The sequence below is a fragment of the Papio anubis genome, chromosome 2 (assembly GCF_008728515.1).
Source record: "Papio anubis isolate 15944 chromosome 2, Panubis1.0, whole genome shotgun sequence".
In the NCBI taxonomy this organism is placed as follows: domain Eukaryota; kingdom Metazoa; phylum Chordata; class Mammalia; order Primates; family Cercopithecidae; genus Papio; species Papio anubis.
The window spans coordinates 52,147,801-52,160,177 of NC_044977.1; the positions used below are offsets into that span (position 1 = coordinate 52,147,801).

Genomic DNA, 12,377 nt, shown 5'->3' on the forward strand with positions numbered 1-12,377 from the left:
GCTCAGGCTGGTCTCAAACTCCTGGGCTCAAGCGATCCATGGGCCTTGACCTCCCAAGTGCTGGGATAATAGGTATGGGCCACCATGCCCAGCCACCCATCTCCCTTCTCTTGCCACCAAATGCCCTTAGGTAACTTAAGTCTTCATGACTTTCTCACCAATTACAAAAAGGCTTTATTATATTTTGCTAAATGTTAATTGCTTTCATTATGTCTCCAAACATTATTTCACCACTCATTTTTATAACAAGTTCAGTGAAGATATGCTTATATAATATTGTACAATATTGTTGTGTTCTGTAACACTCTTTTGGGAACAGCTTAGATGTAGGTAACAAGAGATGCCTGTGTATGAAAGTGCTTCATAAACTGTACTGTATAAATGTAAACTACTACCATTTTCAGGTAAAATCAGAGAATAAATGTCTCTGTTGTTGGAAGTGTCCTCTCAGGACTCATCTAGTCCAACCTCCGCAGTGACTGGATGAGGGCACAGACTGAGGCCAGAGGCACGAGGCTCGGGATTGGAGAGTTAGAGGCCAACGCAAGGACAGAATCTGCATTCCTAGCACAGGGATCTTTCTCCTCCCCTGTGTAATTTATCTTTAAAAACACTGATATGGCCGGGCGCGGTGGCTCAAGCCTGTAATCCCAGCACTTTGGGAGGCCGAGACGGGCGGATCACGAGGTCAGGAGATCGAGACCATCCTGGCTAACACGGTGAAACCCCGTCTCTACTAAAAAATACAAAAAACTAGCCGGGCGAAGTGGTGGGCGCCTGTGGTCCCAGCTACTCGGGAGGCTGAGGCAGGAGAATGGCGTGAACCCGGGAGGCAGAGCTTGCAGTGAGCTGAGATCCGGCCACTGCACTCCAGCCTGGGCGACAGAGCCAGACTCAGTCTCAAAAAAAAAAAAATAAATAAAAAATAAAAACACTGATACTTTTCTGGTGCTGGGAGCACCATGTCCTTTAAAATTTATAAATTAATGGATGATTACAACAAAAATAACTTTTTACCTAACTCTCAATAAATAGTTGTTGGTGAAATTAGAAATTTGAGGTTGAATTGTTAAAGATCGTCTTGGTCACTCCTCTCTCGTGAAGAAACCCATCGACTCAGAATCACCTCCTGAAACCAATTAAAAAAAAAGACCATTTCTTAAAACAGAAATGTAAGACCATTCCGGGTAGCTGACACCACAGCTACATTTCACAAAGAGCTGTCTATATAATGATGATACTGTTCCCATCTTTAAAACAGAAACATCTGGAGAAAATGAATGGAACAACATAAACCTTACAAGCATATAGTATCTACTTTCACCAGGCAAAGATTTTAAAGCTAAGCTTGCCTCTGCTGTGGTATTCTACCAGCACATTTCAGGAACAGGTGGGCTGGATGAAAGCTAGGATTTTACATTAGCGCTAGGTCTGTGATGGCATTGCTGTTACTGGGCCAGCTACTGAGAAGGGAGAAATGAGGCTGATGAGCATTTTATGAAAAATTAGCCTAGTGGAGATAAGTGGGACCAACTGAAGGCAGGAGGTGCTGGGGCCCTGGAGACCACAGGTCTGCAGGGGGCAGGGTGGTGTGAAAAGAAGAAAGGGCGATGAGTCCAAGAGAGGGTGACAACAATGACATACTGGATGTGGGGAGGAGCCAATGGCAACATTAAGGCTCTACACAGAGGGAGGGAGTGCAGAAACACGGACACACACTAGACGACTCGGCCAGACCAGAGAGAAACCAGCCAAGATGACAGGCGGCACCTCGGTTCAGTACAGAAGCCCAGAAGCAGGAGAGAGTCAACAGGGACACCTCTGGTCTCTGGGAATGAGACCTGTGAGAGGTCCTGGCCTGACCAGGGGGTCACAGGCCACCTGTGAGACAGCAGTTTCAGCTGAGTGATGCGGACATCACAGGTAAAAAAGTGGGGAATCAAGGAAGAGTGGAAGTCAGCATAGATTTTGTGTCCAATGGTTCAGTGGGGAAAAGGTGAGACTTACAGAGCCTGCCTGAGAAGGCTTTGTTACCAAGGCAAGACTGTATTCATGTATTTTCTTGGGACCACATGTTCCAGATACACTATGATGCACAGAATCTTTCGGATGACATGAATTTCTCTAGGTTTACTCACCTGAACTTTAATTCTTTTCATACATTCTGGTGACTCCATTTCCTTATCAGTCATAGTTGAGGGTTTAATCAAATAGCACAGCATAAGTTCCTATTGAGAAATGAAAAACCACTTCTGTATCCTACAAAATAATAGTACAAATTTGGATGTATCAGCAGGAAATGCAGGTGGTCTCCAGTCCCTCTCACTGTGCACTCCAAGTGGAAACTCACAGACACATCAGTTTCCTCCTGGGGACATCATAACTGGGATTTACGTTCTAAGTACCCGCCATTTAGTAATCACTGAACATGGCAAGAGTTATAAGCAGATACATTCATTATAAACACAGCATTAAGAATACTAAATATAGTAAGTCCTCACTTAATGTCCTTGATAGGTTCTTCGACACGGACGTTAAGTGAAACGACACTGATACGGTTTGGCTCTGTCCCCAACCAAATCTCATCTTGAATTGTAGCTCCCACAATCCCCACGTGCCATGGAGGGACCTCGTGGGAGGTGATTAGATTATGGGGGACGGTCCCCATGCTGTTCTTGTGATGACGAGTTCTCACGAGATCTGATGGTTTTGTAAGGAGCTTCCTCCTTCCCTCATCCTCTCATTCTTGCTCCTGCCACCCTTTGAAGAGGTGCCTTCCACCATGATTTTAAGCTTCCTGAGGCCTCCCCCGCCGTGTGGAACTGGGAACTGTGAGTCGATTAAACCTCTTTTCTTTATAAATTACCCAGTCTCAAGTATTTCTTTATAGCAGCATAAGAATGGACTAATACAGATGTATGGCAGGTCTTCAAATAAACTTCAACGTTGTGTTCTTATGATGAGAAGAAGAAATTGTTTTTTTATATGGTATTCGCCTAAAGTTGCAGTTTCCAAGAACATATCAACAATGTTAAGTGAGGACATACTAAGTATGCTACAAGTCCCCTAAAATGGGCATAAAAACACTAGAAACAGTATAGGCTCCCTAATTTTCTACAGTACCAAGCTAAAGCCTAGGCAACCTAACCTGCTCTAAAGGGCAGTCATCTCCAGCCCTGCAAGACCCTCCGGCCTCAGCCCCACCTCACCTCCAGCAGCATGAGCACGAAATTAGAGGGTATGTACAATTTGTTCTCAGCCAGCAAATCACTGAGTAATGAAAACACACACAGCTTTCTTTCTTGATAGTCCTTATGTGAGCTGAGTTCCTCCTATCTCTGATGGCAACAGAAAGGATACAGTGAAACACAAGCCAGGGAGCCAGAGAGCTGTGGGTTTGGATCCCGAGTCTGCACATGAGCTGTGTGATCTTGGATTACTCACTCAACAGCTCCAACCTTGGTTTCTCATCCTTGGGATGAGGATAACAACAGGGTGGGAAAGTGCTTAGCAATAAATATCAAGTCCCTTCCTCTCTAAGAGATCTGCAAACTTTCAATGTTTTGGCTCCTTTGTGAATATGTGTATGAGTGAATGTTAAATTGCAGTATAAAACAGGCCACATAGCAACGATACCCCTGGGAAGAGAGGCAATGCCTACTCAGATCAGATCACCATGGGAAACTTCAAAGCTCAGTCATTGGAGCTCAGCAGCAGTTGGGAGGGAGGGGACAATAAAATGTAACGTGAAGGGAGGACAACTTCTAGCGCAATAAGGGAAGGGTACAAATGACCCCTGCCAGCATGTCACTGGCAGGAATGTTATGAAGGTTCTACAGGTAACTTTTTTGATTCTACTACATGTAAGAAAAAAAAAAAAATTGAACCATTTAAGTGACACTCCAATGGCAAAGCTGATGTTGTGTTACCTTAGAGACATTAACAGAAACTCTGCTCAAGGCAGCCAGGGACTTCCAACTGAAAGGCCTGCGGAGACAGCCTTCAAAATGGTCATCAACTAGCTCGATAATGACAGAGTAACTGGAAAACACAGAAAAAGCATTTTAAAAGTAAGCATGAAATAAACCTGTTTTAAACGAATATTATTTGTGCTACCAAGAACAAAGATACAGAAAATAAAATTTACATCATCTGATTCTAAATTCCCCTAAACTGCTATTGAGAAAATATTAATGAAAAATTCATACTTTAAGTTACAAACTTTCAGGCTGATTCCAACACTTACTTACAGCAAAAACCAAACACGTATTTTTCCCAATGCGAAAGCTGTAAATTCACACAACTGTTTAGACACTAACTGATGTTTGTTTTGTTTTGTTTTTGAGACGGAGTTTTGCTCTGTCGCCTAGGCTGGAGTGCAGTGGTGTGATCTTGGCTCACAGAAACCTCCACCTCCCAGGTTCAAGCAATTCTCCGCCTCAGCCTCCTGAGTAGCTGAGATTACAGGTGCCCGCCACTATACCCAGATAATTTTTTTTGTATTTTTAGTAGAGATGGGGTTTCCCTATCTTGGTCAGATTGGTCTTGAACTCCTGACCTCATGATCCATCCACCTCGGCCTCCCAAAGTGCTGGGATTACAGGTGTGAGCCACTGCGCCCGGCCTAACTGATGTTAAGATGAACAATTACGGCACAGATTAACTCAATGTTTAACACTAGAACATATAGTATCATAAACTATATATCATCTTATATATAGTATAATGACATTAGTGTGTAAGGCATGAACATATAGTATCTATTCCTATCAGGCCAGGAAGAACATGACTTTTGTTCCTATGGCACCAAAAAATTAGAGGCCAGAAATTCCTTGTGTCCCTTGTGTCCCTTTAACCCATCAATTTATTTAAAAATCACTCCAAACCTTGCATGGTAAAATGGAGGGCCTTTCCGATACAGTACTGCAAAGAAGAAAGAAAAAAAAGAAGTATAACCACTCAAAATAACAAGAGAGGAATAAGACTCAATAAAAAGCTTGCTTTATTAATTTTTTTCTTTTCCAAAAGGAGGCAAATATTCAATTACCTATATGTAGATAGATAAATCTGCAATATGCCTTGGGGTCTATTTTTTCAGACAGGGTCTTGCTCTGTCACCCAGGCTGGAGTGCAGTGGCATGATCATGGCTCACTGCAGACTTGACCTCTTGGGCTCAAGCAATCCTCCTCACTCAGCCTCCTGAGTTGCCAAGACTACAGGCGTGCACCACCACACCCAACTAATTAAAACATTTTTTTTTAGCAACAGCATCCCCCTATGTTGCCCAGGCTGGTCTTAAATTCCAGTGCTTGAGTGATCGTCCTGCCTCAGCCTCCCAAAGTGCTGCGATTACAGGTGTGAGCTATCACACCCAGCCCCTGTCATCTATTTTTAAAATCCAAACTTATTTTCCTGAAACAAAGTGCAATTAGTAAAGAAATCTGTTGCCAAGAGCCTAACACCTCATCCCACCCTACAAATAAATTCCAAAGTCAAAGTACAGGCAATCTTGCCTTGCTTCCTGTCTTACACTCTCCAGAGTGAGTGTGAATCATACTGAGTGTAAAATTCATAGAACGTGCATCAATATTTTGTTATTTATTTGAGATCAATGTAATGCAGTGTCTGACTCGCTACTCTGGCCAGCTACTGTGACAGGGGTTGGTAAAAGAGAGGAGTAAGACTCATGCCTATTTTGAAGAAATTCAAAGTCAAGTGATAGAAGTCACAATCATACATTCCACTCAAGTATCAGTTTGTTCCACTATTGAGGACCTGAAGGAGATGGGGGAATTCAGTCTGTGGAGTTCGAGAGCCACTCAGTGAAGGAGCCTGGGGCCAGGGACTCTGCCACATAGACTCTGGAATCTGGCAGGGAACCCTTCAGAGGCACATGGTCTGTGGCAGGTACTGGCTAACTGTTCATCAAATCCACTTATCTCTCCCCCAGGTACATGGCCAGACCACAGCTCTCAGTCAGTCTCCTGTGCAGTTAGGTATGGCCAAGTGTTGTGTGACACTTCCAGGCTGACCCGTAAAACCCTCCCTTATACAAACCCTCTCTGTGTCTCTTTCTTTCTGAGGGTGACTTTTTTTTTTTAAACTTTTTTTTTTTTTTTTTGAGACAGAGTCTCGCTCTGTCGCCCAGGCTGGAGTGCAGTGGCGCACAGTCTCTGCTCACTGCAAGCTCCGCCTCCTGGGTTCACGCCATTCTCCTGCCTCAGCCTCCCAAGTAGCTGGGACTACAGGTGCCTGCCACCATGCCCAGCTAATTTTTTGTATTTTTTTTAGTAGAGACGGGGTTTCACCATGTTAGCCAGGATGGTCTCGATCTCCTGACCTTGTGATCCGCCCGCCTCGGCCTCCCAAAGTGCTGGGATTACAGGCGTGAGCCACCGCGCCTGGCCTGAAGGTGACTTTGGAAGCTGTGTGCTGAAGACTGGGAGCCACCAGGAAGCAGCTCCTAAAGCATCTTTTGGAGTTGATTGGGCCGCCAATCAGAGACAGCCGTGTTGGATTTCACATGAACAAAAATGAACTCTATTGTTAAGCCCCTGAGACTTGGGGTTTCTACGCAACTACAGCTATGGGAATTGCCATAACGAACACAATTACATCTGTAAGCTGTTAGCTGTCCTCTGTGCTAAAACCAGCACAGGAAAGTTCAAGGAAAAGTTTTGTTTCCCTTGAGGAATGGATATAATTTTCCTTTTTGGACAGATCAATCCTGTAATCATGTTTCTCTTTGGCTCAGGAAGCTCAGAGTCAAATTTGTAGCATGACTTTAGTAACCATATAGGACCCCAAGGGCAACACAGTAACCCTTCACTTAGTCTTGTTTCACATCTACATTTTCCATGGTCACGTTTCCTTTCTGTATTTCCTATTTAAGTTGTATTTAAAGTACTCGGCAAGTCAGCTCAAATACACTGCGGCACAAATCTAAGTAAATATCCAAACATACAATTCTCAACTTCTTGAGATGGAGTGTACTGGAAAGAAACCATGTACTGGAATGAAAGTGAACTCAGGAGTTTTGTTCCCTGCCCAATCTTTGCCTCCTCAAGTTGTGTGCCTTTAAGCAAGTTATTAACTTCTCTGAGCCTTGGTTTCCAAAATCCTAAAATGAAGACATCAAGGGAAATTGAGATCTTTTCTAGTCCTCAAACGCCATTACCTGTAATCAAACACACATCATTAATCCAATATGCACCTGGAGCATTACAGAGCTTGAAAGTAGCTCACACCCACAAAGCAAGTAATTTCTGACGACAGACTCCGACACAGCACAGCTTAGTTTAAGCAAGAACACCGGCAGTAGACGGACCCAAGGTCAAGTCAGCAGTGCCAAGACTATGGGACAACTCTGCATGTCAATTTCGTTATAAAAAATGGAGGTTATGCTGAAGACAGAAGTATTAGCACAGTGTATGGCATAAAGTAAGTATCACAAAGTTACCTATGCTAGTAACAATTACAGTCTGTGTGGATTAATGACGAGGATACATTCTAAGATATGAGTCCTTAGGCAATTTCATTGTTGTGTAAACATGGTAGAGTGTACTTACACAAACCTAGATGGTACAGCCCACCACACACATAGGCTATGTGGTATCACTTATTGCTTCTAGGCTACAAACCTGTTCAGCATGTGATTGTGCTCAATCTGTAGACAATTATAACACAATGGTTAAGTATCTGTGTATCTAAACATAGAAATGGTACAGTAAAAATACGTTATAAAAGCTAAAACCCGTACACCTGTATAGGGGACTTACGAATGCAGCCTGCAGGTCTGGAAGTTGCTCTGGGTGAGTGAGTGGTGAGTGAATGTGAAGGTCTAGGACAGTACTGTGTGCTAATGAACACTTTATAAACACTGTACACTTAACCTGCACTAAAGTTATTTAAATTTTTTTTCTTTCTGTCTTTAGGATTTTTTTTTTTTTTTTTTAAACATATATATAGAGACATGGTCTACCTATGTTGCCCAGGCTGGTCTTGAACTCCTGGGCTCAAAGGATCCTCTTGCCTTGTCCTCCCAAAGTGCTGGGATTACAGGGGTGAGCTGCCACGCCTGGTATCCTTTTTCAATAATAAATTAACCTGGCTGGGTGCAGGTCAACAAACAATGAACCATGATGGATATGACCATGGTCCCATTAGATTATAGCAGAGCTGAAAAATCCCTATCACCTAATGACATCGTAGCCATCGTGCTGTCATAGTGCAACACATTATCTGCATGTTTGTGGTGATGCTGGTGTGAACAAACCTACTGCACTGCCATTTGTATAAAAGTTATTTGACCGGCCAGGCGTGGTGGCTCATGCCTGTAATCCCAGCACTTTGGGAGGCCAAGGCAGGTGGATCACGAGGTCAGGAGATTGAGAGCATCCTGGCTAACGTGGTGAAACCCCGTCTCTACTAAAAAATATTAAAAAATTAGCCAGGCATAGTGGCGGGCACCTGTAGTCCCAGCTACTCCGGAGGCTGAGGCAGGAGAATGGTGTGAACCCAGGAGGTGGAGCTTGCAGTGAGCAGATTGTGCCACTGCACTCCAGCCCGGACGACAGAGCGAGATTCCGTCTACCAACAAAAAAAAAAAAAAAAAAAAAAGTTATTTGACCAAAATGTTAGGCAGCACATGACTGGATGATGGTGGTAGTGTACTCAGGGGGAAAAATGAAATTGTTTTACAAAAATACCTGAAAGATGAAAGCATAAGTAGTCTGAGAAATACTAGGCATTTAAAAAAAGATCTGAGGGCCGGACACAGTGGCTCACACCTGTAATTCCTGCATTTTGGGAGGCTGAGGTGGGTGGATCACTTGAGGCCAGGAGTTCCAGACCAGCCTGCCAACATGGTGAAACCCCATTTCTACTAAAAACACAAAAAAAAAAAAAATTAGCTGGGCATGGTAATGCACTCCTGTAGTCCCAGCTACTTAGGAGGCTGAAGTGGGAGGATCATTTTAAACCTGGGAGGTTGAGGCTGCGGTGAGCTGTGATTGTGCCACTGCACTCCAGTCTGGCGGACAGAGTGAGACCTTGTTTCAAAAACTACATAAATAAATAAAAGTAAATATAAGGTCTGAAAGAACAGGGAATATAAAAGGAAAGCTCTTTCTTACAGAAGACCGCCAGATGGAGGTGTGGAATGAAAAACAGCTACTTACGGTATCACTCCACAAATGACTTGTTTTTTACAAAAGGAAAACTGTAATTATATGACAGACATTGACAACGGCCACCATCAAACTTAGCATCACCACAGCAGGAAAACCTGACTTCAAGCACTTCCTGACACACTCCAATAAGCACACACATCACCTATGTGTGCCAAGAGAACCTGAGCTTGAGTCTGATCATCAGGAACAATCAGACATACAGAGAATGGGGAACATCCTAAAAGACATCGAAAAAAGTAACGTCATGACAAACAAAACAAGAAGTTAGAGTGACTGTGTCAGATTGAAAGAAGCTGGGCACAGTGGCTCATGCCTGTAATCACAGCACTTCAGGAGGCTGAGACGGGTGGATAACCTGAGACCAGGAGTTCGAGACCAGCCTGGCAAACATGGCGAAACCCCGTCTCTACTAAAAATACAAACGTTAGCCCAAGCACGGTGGCAAGCACCTGTAATCCTAGCTACTTAGGAGGCCGGGATTCGCCTGAACCCGGGAGGCAGAGGTTGCAGTGAGCGGAGATCGTGCCACTGCACTCCAGCCTGAGCGACAGAGCAAGACTCTGTCTCAAGAAAAGAAAAAAAAGAGAGAACAGAGATTGCAGTGGGTTTAACGGCAGCTCCCAGAAAGATATGTTCATGTCCTAATCCCTGACTTGTGAATGTGACCTGGAATGTGGAATGTGACTTGGAAGAAGAGTCTTTGCAGATGTAACTAAGCTTAGAATTTTGAGATGAGATCATCCTGAATTAGCTGGATGGCCCCTAAATCCAATGGCAAGTGTCCTTATAAGAGAAAGGGGATTTGACAGACAGACACGGTAGAGACTGGAGGAATGCAGTCACCAGCCACAAAATGCCTGGGGCCACCAGAATCTAGAAGAGACAAGGAATGGATTCTCTCCTAGAGCCTTTGGAGGGAGCCTGACCCTGCTGACACCTTGATTTTAGACTTCTGGCCTCTAGAACTGTGAGAGAATGAATCTCTGTTGCTTTTAAGTCACCCAGTTTGTGGTAATGTCTTATGAGCCCTAGGAAACTAAAAGGAAGATATAATAATCAAATGCGACTGTATCGAAAAAATCTAAGCCAGGGGCCTGCATGGTGGCTCATGCCTGTAATCCTACACTTTGGGAAGCCAGGCAGGAGGATGGCTTGAGCCCAGGAGTTCGAGACCAGCTTGGGCAACATACAGAGACCCCATCTCTATAAAAATTACAACCAAAATAGCCACAAAAGACATTACAAGGACAACAGGAAAAATTTAAGTATAGACTGGACACTTAGATGATATTAAGTAATTCTAATTTTTCTCAGGCATTATATGGTATGTAGGAGAATGTCTGTATTCTTTGGAGGTACACATGAAAAATACTTATGGATTAATATGGATTAATCACGTAAATGTAAAGGATATTAACAAAAATATATCAAAATTTGACTAGAAAAACAAGCCAGGGGTCGGGCGCGGTGGCTCAAGCCTGTAACCCCAGCACTTTGGGAGGCCGAGATGGGCGGATCACGAGGTCAGGAGATCGAGACCATCCTGGCTAACACGGTGAAACCCCGTCTCTACTAAAAAATACAAAAAAAACCTAGCCGGACAAGGTGGCGGGCGCCTGTAGTCCCAGCTACTCGGGAGGCTGAGGCAGGAGAATGGCATAAACCCGGGAGGCGGAGCTTGCAGTGAGCTGAGATCCGGCCACTGCACTCCAGCCTGGGCGACAGAGCGAGACTCCGTCTCAAAAAAAAAAAAAAAAAGAAAAAGAAAAACAAGCCAGGAAGTGGCTTAGAAAAGAATCAAAGGCCCTGGTGCTGTGGCTCATGCCTGTAATTCCAGCACTTTGGGAGGCCAAGGCAGGCGGATCACTTGAGGTTAGGAGTTCAAAACAAGCCTGGTCAACATAGCGAAACCCTGTCTCTACTAAAAATACAGAAATTAGCTGGGTGTGGTAGTGTGTGCCTGTAATCCCAGCTACTTGGGAGGCTGAGGCAGGAGAATGGTTTGAACCTGGGAGGCAGAGGTTGTGGTGAGAAGAGATCGAGATCGCGCCACTGCACTCCAGCCTGGGCAACAAAGTGAGACTTTGTCTCAAACAAACAAACAAAAAAAAAATAAAGAGGAAGACGGGAAGAAGACACATCTCCTTGTTCTGCGACAAATAGAAAGCTATTCTGTTGACCTCCATTCTCGGACAGAACTGTCAGACTCTGGGATGGATGTCACGACAGGTCATGGTTCCTTCTGGGTCTGGTAATTCTATAACTGCTAGCTTTCAATGACTCCCACCATTCCATTTCTGTGCTGGGACTTCTAATTTGCAGAAAGCTCAGAAATCATACTTATCAGTCAATGCAAATCCCCAACTAGGGTTGGCTGGGAAGGAGGCTTAGGAGTAACCAGACCTTTGGGTCACACCAAATCAAATCAAACCATAACTGTCTACATAAGACAATATAAATCCTGCGTTAGTTTTTGGCTTCTTAGCAGGCAACGTGACTTAGGCATGGTAGGAGGACAAACCCACAGAGCCCTAATCTGTGTACTTAACGAGCTGTTAAGTACTCTGGCAACTTACCTAACCCTTCTAAACCTCAAACCCCTCTGCTACAAAAGGAAGCTACTACTACAGACCTCACAGGAGTGTGAAGATTAAATAAGACAAGAGAAGAAAACACCAAGGCAAGGTGCCTGGCTGGCCCTAGGAGCCGGCAGCCAGGGGAGCTGCTCAGTGGGGAGTGTAAGGAAAGGTTCCCTCTTGGCTCCTGTCCTGGCTCCCCCAGTAGGCGATCAAGGTCAACCAGCTTGGCAGCTGCACTTGATTTGAGACCCGTATTACCTCTCCCAAATACTGCTCCTGGAATGAAATTTGATAGACAAGATTTATTCAAGGGAAAAGTTTCCCTGATAAGATGTGAATTTCATAATGGTCTTATATTACAAGTCACTACCTCTCTAAGGAAAAACAATTGTTAAGAGTTTAGCCTATGTTGGCAGTTCTAGGCTTCATGTGATTAGGTCACTGGCCTCCAAAATTAAAATAATATTGTTAAAAAGCAGCAGGAACTGTGCAGCCATGCCTGAAGAAGAGGCAGAGTTTAGGAAGCCGCTCCTCATATCCCAGGCTAGCACTGCTCGAGAACCTTTCCTTACACAGCGAAATGTGAAGACACTTTTAACACTGATG

The 12,377-nt window shown here is 44.1% G+C and overlaps 1 protein-coding gene across 4 annotated transcripts in view; it reads right to left on the reverse strand.

Moving 5' to 3' along the window:
- Window positions 1-938: 938 nt before the first annotated feature.
- Window positions 939-12,377, reverse strand: part of LOC116268670 (tRNA-splicing endonuclease subunit Sen2-like) — a 30,834-nt gene continuing 19,395 nt past the window's right edge. For 2 of the 4 annotated variants that reach the window (XM_031663124.1, XM_031663123.1), the window contains 4 exons: window positions 4,887-4,923; window positions 3,930-4,041; window positions 2,139-2,228; window positions 939-1,129 (listed from right to left, as the gene is read on the reverse strand). In XM_031663124.1, the coding sequence (XP_031518984.1) occupies window positions 1,070-1,129; window positions 2,139-2,228; window positions 3,930-4,041; window positions 4,887-4,923 (299 nt within the window). In that variant the 3' untranslated portion in view covers window positions 939-1,069. Of the gene's footprint in view, window positions 1,130-2,138; window positions 2,954-3,929; window positions 4,042-4,886; window positions 4,924-12,377 lie in introns of those variants that run through there. The other 2 variants (XR_004182092.1, XM_031663125.1) reach the window with 2 other exon arrangements.